Below are 19,451 nucleotides of genomic sequence, written 5' to 3' on the forward strand. Positions count from 1 at the left end.
TTGAATCTACAGTACCTGAGGATGTTTCCAAATAAGTTTCATCTTTCCTGGCCCAGCGGTTCTTGAGAAGAAGATTTTTAAATGATGCCACTATTTTTTCAGTAATTCCTAATTATCTCCCCTTGAAAGAGGGCATGGCCCCTCATTTGAACAAACTTGAATTCCTCTTACCCAAGAATGCTTCATGGCAAGTTTGGTTGAAATTGGCCCAGTGGTTCTGGAGAAGAAGTCAAAAATGTGAAAAGTTTACAGACGGACGGACAGACAGACGGACAGACGGACAGACAGACAGACGGACGACGGACAAAAAGTGATCAGAAAAGCTCACTTGAGCTTTCAGCTCAGGTGAGCTAAAAAGTCCCCCCCCTCAAACTAGTGATTTGCCTTAAATAATTTTACTAGTACAGTATATAGTATATAAACAAATTTATATGACTACATAAAAATTCTGTTTCCATCATTATTTAAATGTGTAAATTGTCATACGTTGGACATGGACATACACTCATTAACAAATAGAAATCACTGAGGAATTTAAATAACAGTTTGTCAGCATAACTCCTGAACTGAATTTCCTGAAACTTTGTAGGTATTTCAGACATAATTTGTAGATTTGTATACTACCAAGAAATTTTGACTCCATTATGTATCTAGAAACTTCAGCCCAATTAAATTTGTAACAGACAAAGTTTTGAATGTCCTTATATTCAGAACTTTTAATGTATGATTTTTTAGAAGTAATGCGCCTTTTTGATTATACTGTGTATTTAAAATGCATCGTCCCATTCGTTATGTGTTGCATTGTCAAGTTTTGGGGGAGTGTGGGGTATGTGAGTTTGCTCACGTTTTCTTTCATTTTGTTTTTAACTTTTTTAAAAAGCCTCATTTCCAAAATATTTTTGACCAAATGTTAGAGCAATGTGTCTGATAAATATTTATATCTAAAAATAGAGGTGTTCAAAGTGGTAGTTCCTGGTTATTAATAAGCTTCTGACGTCTAGCTCTCGGTCGGCTTAAAAAGTGTAAACAAACCAAATTTCCTCCCATTTCAATACACATTTTCTATGTATAATTTCTGCTTGAAATACACCTTAATGCATATCATTGTAAACTTGAGACATTTAACCTTCATTCTATACCCAACAAGTATCACAGACATGTCAGCTGTTTTCATTGTTGTCAGTTGAAGTGAGGCATGTAAACTGCCTACATGTCCTACATTTCAGACTGGTGACCTTCACCTTTTGATTGTGGACCGAATCCACCTTTAGGTCTGTGATGAAAATTACTAAGGCATTCCGAGTTTCATACCTTATATTGTACATTTACTCATTCGTACCATAGGTAGATAAAGTGCCTTTAAAGTGAAACGTATTTGTAGTAGTTCTTATAAATCAATTAAAAAATGAAAACTTAAAAGGATAAATATAAATCACTGGTGGAGAGTTAGGTGAGAAATGAATAAAGACCAAATAGTAAAAATATGCATGGCTAAGTAACAGTATTTATATTAAAATCAAAAGAATGAATGAACATAGAATCTGTGGGTCTGTGTTTTATGCCCTGATAAGAGATTTGTATTCTTTTTTTTTTCTTTATTATTATTTTTTTTAGATTGATCACTGTTCATTATCTTTACCCTTTTCGTTAACATTTTGTTAGTCAAAAATGTTCTTTATCCCGTCTTTTTTTTAATCTGATGATTAAATATGTTTGGTATATACAAATTTTATTATGTTCAGTAAATTAAAAGATACAGAAAAGTCTTTTTGATATAATAGTTTAATCAATTTTTTTAGATATAACACAACCATCACACATACATTGTAGTTTATTCTGCAACACAAACAGGGCAATATTACTTCTGTAAATGTTATATTGATAAAAAGTTATTTTATATATGGATGTACTTTAATATAAAAAAAAAATCTTGTAAAGATACTTTAAACTTGAATTAATCATTTTAAAATCACTTAACGGTGTTTAAATATTGAAAGGACTAATTCAGTATTCAATTAGCCTCTAGAATACACTTAACTTTTTGTGGTTTCCTCTCTTAGTTTTATGATTCTGTATAGTTTTTTACGATGTTTTAAGTTCCTGCAGGTAAAGCTCAGTTTTAGTGAGTTTAACTCGATACAGTTTTGCCATCCCTTCATGTAAATCATATACGGTACCAATTTTGATGCACCAAATTATGTCTCTTCAGTAATGCTCATGCCAAAACGTTTGAAATCCAAAATGTTTAAACAAAAAAGACTTTGAAGAGCTGATAAAAGGTGCCACAGACTGGAGCCAAATACGTCGAAGGATCAGAGTTATGCCTTACTTTTAAAATAAATTTCTAAATTTTACAACAGTTATAAAATATATATCCGTATTTTCAAGCTAGTACCGAAGAACTTAGCTACTGGGCTGTAGAGACCCTCGGGGACTAACAGTCCACCAGCAGAGGCCTCTGTTGTCTTTGTAAAGCTTGTTTAAGTCGAGCAATCTCCTTCTCAGTGCTTCTGATTTCCTCTTCTGTTTTAAGCAACTGAATGTTTAAGTTCCTATCACTGCGACCAGAAAGTTCTTTTTCAAGTATTCTTACTGGAGCATTCTTTGCTTTGTGATTATGATGATGTATAAGCTCTTTGATGTTTCCTTTTTTACCACCTAACCTTTTTTCATGAAATGGAACACTTCACTGGAAGACGTCACAGTTTCAGATCCCGATTTCTTGGTCATCTTCCCGTTTTTTCTTCTTCATTTTCTTTGAGACATTAAACGTATTTTCATCACTTACTTTCTCTTTCAACTCCGTAATTTTATCTAAGGATTTTCCCTGGGGAATAAGCTGAGTTTGAACAGGCTATGAACGACCTTGTCTAAGTTTACCAACCCCAATGTACCCCATTTTTGCCATCAGTTTTGAGGCAATTCCTTAGTATGTTTCTCCCATTCGTCTAGTATCTCAGTGGTTTGGTTTGGTCTCATAAGTATCTGGGAATCATTTCTTCCCAGTGGATGAGGAATCACGGAATAATTTTTTTTCTAACATTGACTCCTATCATCGGTTTCCTCTTATTAATCCCCAGAGCCATTTAAATGCAATGTGGCAGTATCATTGTAATTATCGTAAGACACTGTATATTGGTGATCCTCCTCAAGAACATCAACAATTACAGCCCTGTACCAAAGCCCATCAGTGTAAAGAGCCAAACAAGGTGACTCCATCTTCAGGTAGTTATAGTTAGGTTCACAGTACTCTCTGAGATCTTCCAGCTTCACTGAATGTCCATGAGAGTATCGGCATTGATCTGGGGTGAATTTACATTTTCCTTCTCCATGATATTCACATGGAAGCATTCTTCCGAGAGTAGGATGACAAAACAACATAGAAGCAATTATTTCATTATCATCATCAGTTTTTACATCTGTAACCGTGGCATTACGGTGACTGGACGATCCCCAATCATGCATGTAAGGCGCTCGACAGAGAATTTCGACAATTTCCGACAATTCTTCTGTTATGTCTTTTATTTTTGGACCTTTTGTTATTGTGCCATTCCTTGAAGAACCACCTGAAGACTTAGAATCACTTCCTTTATTACACATTAAATCCTCTCGCAGAGCAGCTTAAAAGATGAATATTCGTCTTCAGTGTTCTCTGTAGCAGTTTCTTTCACATAATTATCCTCCTCTTTAATGGCAGCCTGGAAAGCAGCATATTCATCATCTCCAGTGTTGTTCTCATTGCTGTCCTCCTCTATACCTTTGAGAATGATGCACTATTTTAGAGATAACAGTCCCTCCTCTGTCAGAGACACTAATTTCTGTAGATCGCCCCTCAGTTGTTTTAGATCTGCATTCTCTTCCGATCCAGCAGCTTAATAGCAATTCTCTGTAACCACTTAAACTTCTTTGCCACGCATGGTCACCGATTTTGATGAAACTTTGCCCATTATTACAACTTGACACCAGAAACATATATCAAATAAAATTTCGTTGCTATGTGTCTTGGTTGCCATGGTAACGGCCAGAAAAGTTGAAAAAATTGAGATTTTCAGCCACTTTAAATCTTTATTAAGCCTTAATAAAGACTAAGAAAAACAAACAAACCATTCTCCCAAAAACATGACACCTTGTTGCCACTTATGCTATAAAGAAACTATTTAGAATTTATCTCTAAGTAAGTGGTAACCATGGGTACATTTGGAATACATTTTAGATGCTGAAAAATGCTGAAAAACGCTCTACAGCTAAAATGATAGATGTTACATGATCAAACTCAATCAACAACGTAAGAAAAACAATGAAAAATATTTGACCTCCTGTAATTAGGTATTGGCAATATTATTCTAAAAATAACTTTCATGGTTGCCATGGTAACACAGTGTCACCATGCAAAATCTGTTGCTATGATTGGGTTCATGCTACTATCGTGAGGGAAAACAATAAAATTCATGACTGGCACATATGCATCCTTAGAACCTTGCAACACCGACAACATAAGAAAAATTGAGATTAATTGTTACTTTGCAGTGTAACCATGGAAACAACGTACTAGTTGTTTAAAGTGATATTTTTTTGCTGCTTTAGGAATTTACCAACCTTTTAATCAAGAAAAATATCATTTGAATCACCTTGAATAGTACTTATCTCGTAGAACTAAAGTTGAATATCATATATTGATAAAGGTTGTTGAAAAATACAACACTGTTGCTATGGTAACCAAGAAGAGAAAATGTTCGATTTTGTTAATTTTTTGTCAATATTAGACCCTATGTGCCAGCTTTTTGCATCCAGTTAGAGATTGGGTGATAGTCAAAATTGAAAGTCAGGTTAGTTGTTCACATATATCAATCATTAAAGTTTTGGGAATCTACATACAACGGTACGTATCCAAGGAAACAGAGTATTTTTCAGATTTTTATGCATGATTTTTCGCCTTATTTCCATAGCAACGCACTATTTAAAGAATTGAAATTGAATTTTTTGAAATGTGAAAATTAGGGTCACACCAAGGCCTTTAAAAACTGATCATCATTTATATAGAAATATGCTTTTTAAAAAGATAGGATAAGATTAAAACACTAAGAGAGTAAATTTAAAATCCTTTCGTGGTATTAAAACCATGGCAACCATTGCCAACCTATAAGAAATATCATATTTTGTCCTTGGTATATGTTACAAGGATCTCTTCTCTATTATTTGCTTGCATTTCAACCTATAATTGTTTTTATTCTTAAGTGTATGACTATGAAATTAAATGAACAAAATTATTACTTTTGAATACTTTGTTTCCATAGTAACGCATGTTATAGATGATTTACCAAACATGTTTATCATGCATTTAAGACACCAGGCCTTCAACTTTCAGAAACAGTCATTGCCACTTGTTTGCTTTGCTGCAAACGTTAACTGTAGGACTCTGAAGATGTTGAAAAATGCCATTTTTCAAACTTTAGGACATGTTGCTATGGTAACCATGACACGTAGCAACCAATTTTTGCCTGATTTGAGTTAACGGTATCAAAGACTTTTATCATAGAGAGTTTGGAGAAATTCTGAGACTATGCGTGCCACAGCTCCTATATAAAAGTTCAAGTCATTACAGAGAATGGCTCTTAAATTGCCAGTTCTACTTGGGGTAATTGGGGCGTATACAGTTCTAAGGAGGCTTCTAGAACATTTTCATCCATTTTTAACCTATGGATGAAAATCTACACCATTAACTTACACGAAAATATTTGATTGCCGAACCCGATTATAATTCATACGATTTTTTTCCCGTGCGAGTTATTTTTATTAGGTAGCCGAGGAGTTCCGAGTGGGTGAACATTACCAGCCCAGCCTACTGCGCGGGAAATGAGCAATATTGCAGAGGATAAAGAAAGTGTCCTGGAGCCCCTGAATAAGAAACTTTGCACAATGTCGACCGATTCTGTTATTTTAAAATTCGCTAAACTCTCAAAAAATGCGTTTTCTCCAACGAGGGGTTCAAAATTGGCAGCTGGATATGACTTGTACAGGTGAAAACTACATGCAAATTTCCTGGTTGTTGTAATTATTATTATTATGATATTATTATTATCATTAATGGCTTTTATTTATATTTTACTAAACATTATTACGCAAGGAAACGAATAACTGAAGCAGCCAAGGGATACAACCTCTGCAATTGGCACCCTAAATTTTTACTATCCTGCACTAGTGAGAATTGCACAATCTGTTGTACACAGGTTTGGTACAATCACTAGATTTAGTTACGTAGCTTGAAATACCTACATAGCTTTATTTACCTACTTAAGGTAGGTTTATTTGTCTACTAAATCATAATTACTTCTTAAATTAGCATTTTTCTTTTCAGAATGTAAAAAAAATGGCACTTTGATCATGCAGTAATAATTTTCAACTTTTAACTGATCTGAATACAATTAAGAAAAGAATATGTGTCTCTTTCAGTGCAAATGCAGTAAAAATTCTAAAAGTTTTGGGGCTATGTACAACAGTCCATTTCTGACCAAACAGTTACTTCTTGAATGAAATAACAAGGAAGACCAGTTCTGGTTAACATGATACTTGTTACTTCATTGTTAAAAATTCAGCACAATGTGAAGTAATCAAACTTATCCGTGCCTCACAGAACACAAGGTGGTGTTCAGTTACTTAAACAATGGAATACATCTTTTGCTCAATGGCCAGGCGAGGATCTATGGCTCAGATAAGTACAGATCAAGCCCTGATTCGTGGATCACGTAAGCCGGGTTTAAACGTCAGTTGAGTCGGGCTTACTTGAGCTGTAGTTCTATTGCATGCTATAAAACCGAGTAAGGCTTACAAAATTTTGACTTACTAAAATTAAGTAAGATGTCGAAGGCTAGTAAGTCACCTAATTTCCCAGCACTTAAAAATAAGATTTGCTGGAACTGATTGAATCTAGAACGAATATGATTAAGAACAAACATAATGTTTGTAATAAAAAAATGCAGGTGAAAAAGATGCAACAGAATTTAATTCAGACCAAGTCGAAGGGATTCATCAACGAAAATGAGTCCACTAAAATTGCTGTCAAAAAATATGAAATCGCAAACAAAATAGATGTTTGAAGAAGACAGATCAGAGAGGAAACTGGAGGGGGTCTTGGGAATTTCGTAGTGATTTAGAAACAATGCCAAAATGATATGAAGAAGCAGTTACACGAGAAAGTTTCTATAAAATTCTTGTTTCTGTACATTTGTACACGCCCAATAAGGTACAGTTAAAAAAAACTCCAGCATCATTATACTTCAGCATCGTCAATATTATAAGAAGTTGATAAAAAAGGGCACTGAAGAGTTGTGCTAAAAACATCCCCAATATGACCTTAAAACATGATTGTGACGTAAACCTTTTGTCTGTGTTGTCCATTCTATAGCTTAATGTTGAGCTAACTCCCCAAACAATCCATTAATTCACCTGTAAGTGTCCATTCTTTTTGGAAAACTGTCCATTCTTTTTAAGAATGGACAGTTTGTTTTTTTTTTTTCAAAAAGAATGGACAGTTAAAACAAACAGAATGGAGAGTTATAGGTAAACTTTGGAATGTGCCCAAGAGGAAACAAAAACAAATACATTGAATACGATTTAATTTACATGTAAATAAAAGGAAAAGATCTAGGAAAAGAACATAGAGATCTAAGATATTCCAGAACACAATGTCTGCACAGAACCCGCTCGATTTTACACTTTTAAATCCATGAATAATGCCCATTATTTCAATACTCAAAACTCAATTTTCACAAAACCTGAATTTAAATGACACAATTTCACATTTGATCTAAATTTCGAAAACATCATTCCCTTGAGAAGAATCCATTTTAAGTATTAAGTACGGCTAATACTAAATCCACCACCCAGAAAACAGTTTGTACAATGAGCACTACACTGCTTCCGTAGAAAATAATTAAAATTGAAACATTTCTAGATTTAATTTGAAATACATTTTCAGGTCAAAGTTTGGCTCGTGGCTAATCCAACACTCAGAACACAATTTGCATCTCACCATTACACTGCAGCAGTCAATATATCCTCAAAATTTGATTTTAAATAAAACATTTCCAGATATGATTCGAATTTGATTACCTGTCGAAGAAGAAATTCATTTTGGGGTCAAAGTTTGGTTAACATTTTCTTTTACTCTTACTATTCTCTTCACAGGTCCAACTATCACCAATGTTGTGCATCTTTTAGTTCATTAGATTTTGATTCTGTCAAATATACTCTCTCCATCGGAGGAAAGCATGCATGCCTTTTCAACGCAAACTATAAACTGATTTTGAAGCATCGCATCCTTGTATAAATACTAGTATCCCCCAAAATCCACCTGTAACTGTCCATTCTTTAGACAAAAACCTTTTGTTATTTGCATTTGAAAACACCGGGACTATTCAACAAATTGCTCTGCATCCCAGCTTACCTGTGACTGTCCATTCTGTAAACAATGAACTTGTATATGTGCTATCTGTCATATATGATACCAGTATTGTACATTTTTTATTTAATTCTTAGAACAAAGGAAATCATGTTTTAAGTAGGAGAAGGGCCGAAAACTGTCGATTCTGTGAGAGAAAGAACTAATCTCGGGCCTACGGCCTTCGATTAGTTCTTTCTCTTACAGAATGGACAGTTTTCGGCCTTTCTCCCTTACATACCGGTAAACAATCTCTTGTAGAATAGTTAAGATAGACTTTATACGCCGAAGTCTAAACCATCACCATAAATTATAATTGGATATTACCTGTTTCTCGCTACTTGTTTTCATCTTATCAATTTTTCCACGTGGTTAGAGCGTTCGCTCTAGAGTCGCGGAGTAAGGAGTTAATCCTTGCGTCGCGGGTTCGAATCCCACTGTGAGACGTGAAGACCGGTCCTTCGGCTGAGACCGTATAAACCAGGTCCCGTGTCGTAGTAGGTGCTGGCACGAAAAAGATCCCTCACTGCTCAATGGCCCTGAGTATACGCCAAAATGTGAAGCTCTCCACCGGCAAGTGGTGGCGTCTCCATATGAGTGAAAAATTCTCGAGAGGGACGTTAAACAATAAAAAGCAAATAAACAAACAAAATCAATCAAAACATCCCGAAATGTCCAAATATTCAAGAAAACTCAAGGAAAACTATATCAAGCCGGGTTTAAACCATCCCTACCCCATGTTCAGAATTTACCGTAATTCACAGCCGTACTCAGCCAAGCCTTACCTGTGTGCAACGCATAAACTCCGAATCATTGATCAGCGGTTTGAATACGAGATATGCAACCGGCCATAAAAGTGTCCAAAAGCATATGCAGCAAAACAAACATAAAACATTAGATATTGAGGCAAGATAAGACAGAGGTTATGAGTAATTTGAATCATCTCCCTTATACCAAGAATCTATATATGACATTACATAGAAGGCCAAAAAATTAATCAATTTAATATTGTTTCAGGCACGACCGCATCAGTCAAACACTACCGCATTGATCAATTTTATCGACATATTGAAAAGAGAAATAACTCAGTTTTCAATTTTTCCAAGTTGCAAAAGAAAAGAGTTATTTCCCTTTTCATAAATGCAAATAGACGTTTTATTAGATGAACAAAATATGTCTTGTAAATATGGTATTTTATGAATCAACTTTTAAATAAATGTTTGGAATAACATTATCTAAAGTTGAATATGCATTATATTTGATGTAAGAGAACAAAAAAAGTAAGAATCAGTTGATATCATCATTTTTGTTGAACGACTGACATGAAAAAATAACACCTGCTCCCCCCCCCCCCTCACAAAAGAGAACCTGTCTGTCGCATTGAATATTTAAGTTTTTGGCCTGAGAAACTATTAATTTTTTTGGGCCTTAAGTTCCTAAACTACAAAAGATATTAAGGGACAGCGCTCTATGATATGCATGTCTTATCAGTGCAACTGTCTGGACAGCATTCCTCCCCATAACTAATGTAGAACAGCAATTCAATAATGTATGTACCATATAAAATTGAGGAAATATAAATAACACTGAAGCATTTGTACAGTGATCAGTATTTGTTACCATTAGTTGTTATCAATATTTTGGTGACAATGTTAACATTATACAAGTGATTTTTTTTTTTCAAAAAATGATGTCATCTTTTCAGTGCTTATGACTATAAAATTCCTGCAAAAGGGAAAGAAAGTGTAAGAACAGATATCCAGATAGCCCTACCAGATGGCTGTTACGGCAGAGTTGGTATGAGAAAACAAATCTGTGGAGTTATGTTTATATATACAGATATGGTTTTGATAAAATTTAAAGTTGAATCATAGAAATTTATGACTGAACTTTAATGCTACAAAAATAAAGTAAAGCTTTCAAGATGAAATTTTCAAAAATATGAATTGAATACCTATTTGTAAAACTTAATTTGTTTCTTTTTCAGCTCCACGATCAGGACTAGCAGCAAAACACTTCATTGATGTGGGAGGTGTGAAGAATTAAATCTGTCTAAATCAAAATCAAAATCTTTTACACTTAAATCAGAACACTTTAAATAGTTGTAATTCAAAGATCTTTCATTAATATATACATACACTTCCACTCCAGTTCATCAGGGAGTTCACGTTCAAAAAGTCCAAATATTAAAGACTTAAAGTACGTAACATAATTCCATGGTAAGCATTTAGTATTTTCATTTTCCTTGAACAGCTGGCGTGATAGACCAGGATTACAGAGGAAATGTAGGAGTGGTTATGTTCAACTTTGCAGATGAAGACTTTGAAGGTACAACATATGGTGTCATTTTATATGATCAATAGCTTTAGAAATGAGGAGACTTTATTTTGTCTGAATTGTACTAGCAATACCTGTGATTTATTGTAAATAAAAGCAATTTTACTCAATACAATGTCCCAGACAGAAATTTAAAGCCAAGGTTTCTACTGTGTAGGTACTAATTGTTTTCAATTAAAAAGTTTTTAGGGTCTATAGGGGGTCAACATAATTGTAAGGCCCCATTCCCATTGCTTAAAAACAGGTATTTTTTCCAATTTAATTTTGCTTTTAAATTTCCAAACAATGAAAAATCACAACAGGATAGCCTTACTGTATAAAAAGGTCTCTAACATTCCAATTTTTACTCCGAAGTTGAAAAGTTAGCCTTGTTTTTTGATTTTTTTTTTTTTTTTTTGTTTTTTATTTTTGTTTGTTCTTTTTTTGCCTTTTTTTTTTGCCTCTGTTTTTAAATGAGGTAAGCCTTGACCAAATTGAAAGTAGAAGGAATCCAATTATACCTTATTACATTGTTTTGGATTTTTTGCCTACTTTCAATCCTGCTTACACTTTTGCTGTTGGCATAATTCTTCAGCTTTTCATTACAAAATTACATCATTGCACCATAAAATTCAATTTTACACTTTTAAAATTCAACGCTTAAAAATGTGTTTAAGTACGACCAAGTAATATGCATAGACAGGATCTGTTAACATTTTATATATCAAGGGTACTATAATTCTTTAAGAGAGCAATACAGAAAATGATTAATGGTAACTAGGACGGCAGCATGTGCTGAAAATGTAGCAGACGAAGCAGATACAAAAACATCATATGCACGTACATTAAATAATTATAATGATTTGTGCTAATTATGCCACCCAAAGATTGAATTACTTGTGATATGCATACTATTGACCAAATACATCATTAAGTCTAAGACATTGAGATGTTAGGTTGTGGATGTTTAAAAAACATAGAATTTTTGTCAATAAATAATTTGATTATAATTTTATTACATGATGTACAACAGATATGATTCAGATTATATAGAAACACAACGAGATATAAAAATAGGAAAATACAAAGAATTACGCCATTGTATCTAAAATTCCGTCATTATAAGGACTTAGATTACACCTCTGCAAACAAAAAATGTAGACAGATCTGTACTTTTCTTGTAGGTATTTTTTTCCAATTTCAAGCAAATGTTATTTTTCCCGAATTGGAAAGACCCAGGCCCTTGATATCAAGACAAAAAAGAAATACAGAAAAACCAATTATTTTGTGCATGGACTACTTAGTAGTTTTTATTACCAGATATTTAATGTCAGTAAAAACAACGTTTGTTCAGTTGTAAATCAAACATAAGCATGATTGTACACAAAAGAATGCATATAATTATCTAGGAGAGAATGTATATAGATACTGCTTACCTTTAAAACTAGTGAGGATGAAATAAATGTTTGACCTAAATATATCAGCATACGAATCTGTAGAATTTTGTACATGAGGACTTAAAATATATATGCACAGCATTTTGACCTAGCCGAAATATTACATTATGTGCACAATACTATTAAATTTAGTTTTGCTATAAGTAAGATTAAATCATTCTGCTTGATCTGTGTTGTAGAATACACAAAACTTTTGATGCTATACAAGTTTTCTAAACATTACATTTATTTACATATGCCTTTGTAGTTAAGAAAGGAGACAGAATAGCCCAGTTGATTTGTGAGAGAATTTACATCCCAGACCTGCAGGAATGTGAAGTAAGTAAACCAGGAATTTTTGAAGTGGACAACAAATTCAGACGTTTTATTTACCTAAGCATAAAATGAAAGGCGCACATTTTACATTAAAGCTGAACAGACTCTTAAAAGTAAGAGATTTAGCTTCAGTAAGCCATATTCCTCTTCAATCGCCCTCACTTTTAGAGCCTCTGTATGGACCGATCACTTCGTCGCGATTCAGTGAAATATGCTTTTCAGTTTTCACCCTTATGGATGTATCCTACATAGCTATTGTAAAATACTCGGTATCGACAAAAGTAATTACTCTGTGTTTCTTCCAGGAGAAAAAGTTACCACATCGGTTGCACAGGTCATTGCAATACAAACATACACAAATACACGTAAACTGCAAAGGTAGTGTAAAATAACCAATATTGCCACTTGTCGTCTATTTCATGCGGGTGTCTGTGGCAAGAAGAAATCAGGTGTAACGAATGCAATGTGTATACCTCAGTGCAGATATTTGCGATGGGAAAACTTCAATATGTTGTATGGTGTATGCCACATTATGAGCCATGTTCAGCTTTAACATTGTATGATTAAAAGCATTTAAATATAGACCTATAAAACAGAAAATGAAAGGGATATCTAGAATTTTCATCATATTAAACCCAAAGTTTACATTATATGTTTCAATTTGATGTTAAATTTGGTACATTTTACACATACATTTTATGTTTACAATTTACATTTCATGTTTACAATTTACATTTTATGTTTACAGAAGCTGGATGACACAGATCGGGGAGGATTTGGATCCACTGGGTAAAACTAAATCTGTTTGTTTTCGCAGAACTATTTTACTTTGACTTGAATGTTTTATTAATTTCATTTAGATGAAGCTTGTAAAACATTTCACTACGGCTTGGGACAAAACACTTTCTTGTATATTAATACATGTATGTATAATGACAGTTGTGCAGTGTTACAATATTTTTCAGGATATCTTAAGGACATACGCAACGTACCTTACCTACTGATAATTTTTCAAGATATTCTTAATTTAAGATTATAGTGCCATCAGATGTTCGTAGACAAAAAATCAGCATGCATTACCATATTAAATGATGAAAATTCGTGTATAATTCAAAGAAAAATTTACAAAACTTACTAAACATATATGCTAGATGTTTTGTTTATCCAGACTTGTTCTAGAAGAAGTGAGCAACAGCATTTATAGACAATAAAATGTAGCACACAGTTCCTTTAAGTTTTGGAACTCTTCAACTCCAGGGAAAAAGACAATAAAGTTCAAACTACATTGCTTATGTCCTTAATTAAGTTAAAAAGTTTTCTTTTGGCATCAAAATAAACAATATGTTTTTCACATATAAGAATATCTTTTCATAATAGCTGTATATCTGTTGGAAAACTATATTATTTAACAAAAGTAGTGTTAATCTATAAGGTATATATTTAAAATATTTTTTGTCCCCTGCTTTCGCAAAAGCGAGGGGGCATTACATTAAATATCATTCATCTGTCCATCTGTTACAGAAACTTTACCCTTGGTCATACTTTTGAATGTGATAAGATACGGCTTTCATATTTCACATGTACATTACCTGTGACAGGACCTTTCCAAATATACTATGATTTATGATTTCTTGACCTTGAAATTCGGCCTACTTTTCAAAAAATTTAACATTGGTTATAACTTTTGAAGGAGAAAAGGTAGGGCATTCGTATTTGACGTGTGCATTACCAGTCACAAGACGTTTCTGAACATGCAATGAATTTTGACCCTAAGAATTTGACCTTGAAGTTTTACCTATTTTTCAACAATAATGATTACTTTTGAATGAGAGAAGTATTTGACAAAAACATTACCTGTGACAAGAAGTTTCCGAATGTGCTATGAATATGACTAAGAAGATGAGGCATTCATAAGTGACATGTGCAATAGTGCATTACCTGTGACAAGACATTTCCAAATGCACTATGATTTTTAACCCCATAACCTTGGAGTTTTTGACCTAATTTTCAAAAGTTTTAAGGTTATGATATTTTTTGAGTGAGAGAATATAGGGTTTTTATATTTGACCTGTGCATTACATGTTTCAAGACCTTTCCGAATGTACTCTGGTTTTTGACGTCGTGACCTTGAAGTTAAAGAGCCATTGTTTTACCGTATGGTTACCTGAGGAGGGGGAGTGGTCTTGGTAATACTGGTTTTATTTAACTGGAGAGCCCCAATACTCAAGATTCCAAATATCCATATACACATTGCATGGCACAGAAGTCTGTCCTTGAACATTACGCGTTATTTGCCTAATTTTGAGTGAAACGAAGTTTGGGAACATATTTTTTTACTTTCTTTTTTCAAAATTCCTTCTCCTGTACTTTTTTGTCCGCGAGTGTTTTCGGAAACTACTCATCCGATTGAGATGAAAGTTAACCTTTTTAGGGTTAACAGGCATGTTGTCTAGATGTGCGCAACGAAGGTCATTTTGCACGCACATGCATGTGGATGCGCGGGTGATGAGTGAAATGACTGATATACTTAATATAACCAAAACATATATATTTTTTGACGAAATGCTCAGAAACTCAAAACATAAAGATATATTAGTTGAGTAAACAAGATGACATGGTAAAATTAGCATGTACCCATGCGCATGCACATGATTGGCTGAAACAAAAATCTCAATATCTTCCTTTTTTCGACAAAATCCTTTGAAATTTAAGATACGGGAATATATTATAACGTTCTACAATATGTTACATACAGAAATTCTTGAAAACACGCGCATGCAAATCTGATTGGCTAATACTTTATAGGCTGTATCTCTTTTACTATTCAATATAATTCTTTGAAAATTAAGACGTTGACGTATGTTATAAGGCACTATAAGAATATATATGTGAGAAATCTAGAAAATACGCACAGGCTCATACATGTGCTGAAATCTGATTTTGCTAATATTTTATAGGTGGTATCTCTCTTACTATTCAATATAATTCTTTGAAATTTAAGGCATTGGCATGTGTTATGAGGCACTATAAGAATATATATTTGAGAAATCTAGAAAATGCATGCTTAAATCTGATTGGATAAGGTTGTTGGTATTTAAAATGTTCTTAATTGTTAACAAAAGAAGATGAAATTCAGAGTATGTATAAATAAGTTCCTACATTATTCAATCATCAGAAAGGAATATGAGGACATGCACGCTCGCTGAGTAACTTTCTATATTTTCAGTGAAATTCTTTAAAATTTAGAATGGAGCTTTTTATTGTGGCATTCTCAGATTTTGTATATAAATATAAAATTGTCAACTTAAACGTTTTCATCGATATCTTTTAATTGAAGGATAAAATAATTGATAAAAGAACTATCATTAAAAATAATCACGAATGAAAACTACAAAGCAATCATATCAATATTTTTTAATCGTCAGTAAAAGAGTAAATATTGTAATAAAAAGATTCCATTTATCGTGTGGATATACCATCGGAATATTATTTATTTTTCTGGCCAACAATAAAGTCCAAAATATTCACCTTCGCAATTTCCGGGGGTCGTGTTTTTATACCCTGTTCACAGATTTGCAATGTTTGTAGACTTTTTCAAAGATCGATCACTGTTTGTTATATTCACTCTTATCATTACGAATATAGACGTTAGAGGAAAATCGAAAAATGATTGTGACATTTATTCCACCGCATGGTGTTGATTAATTGTTTTATTTTTTTTTTCAATTTGTTGTTTTTGTTTATTAAAAAAAAGAATGATACCCCCAAAATGAAGTTTAAAGATAAACCTTAACCCACTGTATACCAAGACAATTTTAGGGCTACGTACGTTTACACTTAGGTGAATTTTTGAAAAATCTATAATATTTACAGTTAAAACATTTGATAAAGGTTAAAACCTATTCCATACCCTTAGTGTTAAATGATCTTTTCTCATTTATTCTAGATCTATTTCATTTTGTTATAATTTTAATTGATGGGGGAAGGGGGCAATTGTTTCCAATTACGGCGAAGAGGAATTTCTGTGTACCCAAGTTGACAGAGGCAATCTGGACATTCTTGAAATCCAGACACAGGTTGAATAAGGGGCTCGGAAGAGATATCTTTCTGTGCTGCCACAGGAACTTCTTCTTCCGTATTCGGATCCCAGTCCCAGTCATTGAAGGAGAAAAGGGATCGAATAAACGTTAGTTATCTGGGAGTCATATCGCTTACAAGAACCAAAACAGTGGAGAGAAAAAAATAACTCGTGAAGCCAAGATTTAACTACCTACTCTTGATTATATTTAGCTCACCTGAACCGAAGGCTCAATTGAGCTTTTCTGATCGAAATCTGTCCGTGTCGTCGTAATCTTTCAATTCTTCTCAAGAATCACTGGACCAATTTCGACCAAACTTGTCACCAAGTATTCTGGGGTAAAGGGGATTCAAGTTCATTCAAATGAAGGGCCACGCATTCTCCCAAGAGGAAATAATTATGATTTCGTGAAAAATTAGTGGCATCATTGAAAAATCTTCTTCTCAAGAACCACTATTCTCGAAAACATGAAACATATGTGGAATCATTGTGAGGTAGTCTAGATTCAAATTTGTTCAAATCATGACCCCCGGGGTAGGGGGGACCACAATGGGGGATCAAAGTTTTACATATGAATACACTAGAAAAATCTTTTAAAAATTTCTTCTCAAGAACAGCAAAGCCATGATATGTCATATTTACATGGAAGCATCCTCAGGTAGTGTAGATTCAAGTTTGTTCAAATCATGACCCCCGGGTGTAGGGTGGGGCCACAATGGGCGATCAATGTTTTACATATGAATACATAAGAAAATCTTTAAAAATCTTCTCGAGAACAGCAAAGCTGTGCTTGGTCATATTTATATGGAAGCATCCTCAGGTACGGCAGATCCAAGTTTGTTCAAATCATGACCCCCGGGGGTAGGGTGGGACCACAATGGGTTATCAAAGTTTTACATAGGAACACGTAGGAAAAATCTTTAAATTCTTCACAAGAACAACAAAGCCATGATTGGTCATAATATTATAAAAGCATCCCCAGGTAATCTAGATTTAAATTTGTTCATATCATGACCCCCAGGAGAATAGAGGGGCCATAACAGGGGATCATAGTTATACAAAGGAATATAAAGGATATATCAATAAAAACTTTCGTCTTAAAAACAGCAAACCATTATGTGACATATTAATTTAAAAGCATCCCTAGGAAGTGTAGATTAAAGTGTTTAAATCATACCCCCAACCACTTTTTCAAAACTGAACTGATTTCTGCTTTTTCCTAGCCGAAGTGCTCAGGTTAACGATGTGGCCCCTGGACCTCTTGTTTGAAATATAACAACGATTTTTTTTTTTATCAGAGTATATACAAAGCAACTATTCACGCGATACATGAAAGCATTTGACGCGTGACCAGGTGATCGTTTTCAAAACATGCAAACTCAGATTTAGTATCGTGTAGCACGGATAGCTAGCCTGTCAATCAAATCAGTACACGGTAGCTTTTTTCCATGATTGACAGGCGGTATAACATTAATCTTGAATACGGAAGATTTTGGGGGCGTTTACCAAAAATTGGGTGTTTAACCTATAATTTCTTTAATTTATTTTATATTGGTAATAAGTTTTGATTGAGAGAAGATAGGGCTTTCATATTTTCATGTACATTACCTATGTCAACACCTTTCAGAAAGGTATATCATTTTTTGCCTCATGACTTTTACCTAGGAGTTTGAACTACTTATCAAAAATTTTAACTATGGCCAAAACTTTTGCTCCAGAAGAGATGTGGCTTTCATAATTTTTTTTTCACATGTGCATTACTGGTGACAAGACCTTTCGTCGAACTGTATTATAATATATGACCTCATGATCTTGAAGTTTGATGCAGTTTTGAGAAGCTTTGATCTTTGCTTTTATTAATCAAATAATTAATATTTTTTGTATGATGGACAGACAAGATGTATTGATACTCGTATTGCCCTCACACATAATAAATATTTCAATATATCATCTCAGCCCTACTCTTCAGATTTATTACAATGCATAACTATGAGAAGTTGCTCATCATTGAAAAATTGTATCTTCTAAAGAATTTGTTCATGTTAGACATTTAGTAAAACAAGTTGATTTTTAGCTCTACTGGTCAGAGAGCAGAAGAGCTTATGCGATAGTAAGGTGTCCGTCGTCCGTCCGTCCGTCTGTCTCTCTGTCTGTCCGTCCGTCTGTCTGTCTGTCTGTCTGTCCGTCTGTCTGTAAACAATTTTTCAAAACGCTACTCCTCCTACAGTTTTGGTCTGATTTCAATATAACTTGGCACACAAGTAGACTACACAAAGATACATAATTTAGTGCATCGGTTTTTTTTTTATTTCCGTGAACGGTGTTGTCATGGTTACTAAAAATAGAAAATTCTGTAAAATTCATTGAAAAGGCTACTCCTCCTACAGCTTTGGTCTGATTTCAATATAACTTGGCACACAAGTAGACTACATTAAGATACACAATTTAATGCACCTGTTTTTGATTTCGATGAGCACTGTTGCCATGGTTACTTATAATAGAAATTACTGTGAAATTCCTTTAAAACTATACTCATGCTACAGTTTTGGTCTGATATTTATATATTTTAGCACACAAGTAGACTTCACTAAGATACATAATTTAGTGCATTCGTATTTGATTTCTATGAATGGTGTTGCCATGGTTACTAAAAATAGAAATATCTGTGAAATTCCTTGAAAACGCAATTCCTCCTACTGTTCTAGTCTGATTTTAATATAATTTAGCACACAATTAGACTACACTAAGATACGTAATTTGATAAATTGGTTTTTGATTATGATGAATGGTTTTGCCATGATAACTAAAAATAGAAATTTCTGTAAAATTCCTTTAGAGCATTACTCCT

At 33.6% G+C, this 19,451-nt stretch overlaps 1 protein-coding gene and 1 pseudogene across 1 annotated transcript; one reads left to right on the forward strand and one right to left on the reverse strand.

Moving 5' to 3' along the window:
• Window positions 1-2,022: 2,022 nt before the first annotated feature.
• On the reverse strand, window positions 2,023-5,687 carry LOC133203521 (zinc finger CCCH-type with G patch domain-containing protein-like; annotated as a pseudogene).
• A 143-nt stretch (window positions 5,688-5,830) lies between these two features.
• Window positions 5,831-13,783, forward strand: LOC133203767 (deoxyuridine 5'-triphosphate nucleotidohydrolase-like). The gene is made up of 6 exons (XM_061339554.1): window positions 5,831-6,017; window positions 10,143-10,234; window positions 10,425-10,469; window positions 10,691-10,765; window positions 12,458-12,528; window positions 13,274-13,783. Exons 1-6 carry the CDS (start codon window positions 5,854-5,856, stop codon window positions 13,316-13,318), a joined length of 492 nt encoding a protein of 163 aa, XP_061195538.1. The 5' UTR covers window positions 5,831-5,853; the 3' UTR covers window positions 13,319-13,783.
• Window positions 13,784-19,451: the final 5,668 nt, after the last annotated feature.

Source organism: Saccostrea echinata, unplaced genomic scaffold, assembly GCF_033153115.1.
Source record: "Saccostrea echinata isolate AGI-Se365-2 ecotype Australia unplaced genomic scaffold, CSIRO_AGI_Sech_v1 ptg000051l, whole genome shotgun sequence".
NCBI lineage: Eukaryota > Metazoa > Mollusca > Bivalvia > Ostreida > Ostreidae > Saccostrea > Saccostrea echinata.

What these genes read in the sequence shown, in the direction of transcription:
- LOC133203767 (XM_061339554.1), top strand. Translation starts at nt 5,854, where the DNA reads ATGAGCAATATTGCAGAGGATAAAGAAAGTGTCCTGGAGCCCCTGAAT. An exon ending in TGGCTGTTACGGCAGAGTTG is followed by an intron (nt 10,235 to 10,424) that starts GTATGAGAAAAC and finishes TTTCTTTTTCAG; the next exon opens with CTCCACGATCAGGACTAGCA. An exon ending in TGCAGATGAAGACTTTGAAG is followed by an intron (nt 10,766 to 12,457) that starts GTACAACATATG and finishes ATGCCTTTGTAG; the next exon opens with TTAAGAAAGGAGACAGAATA.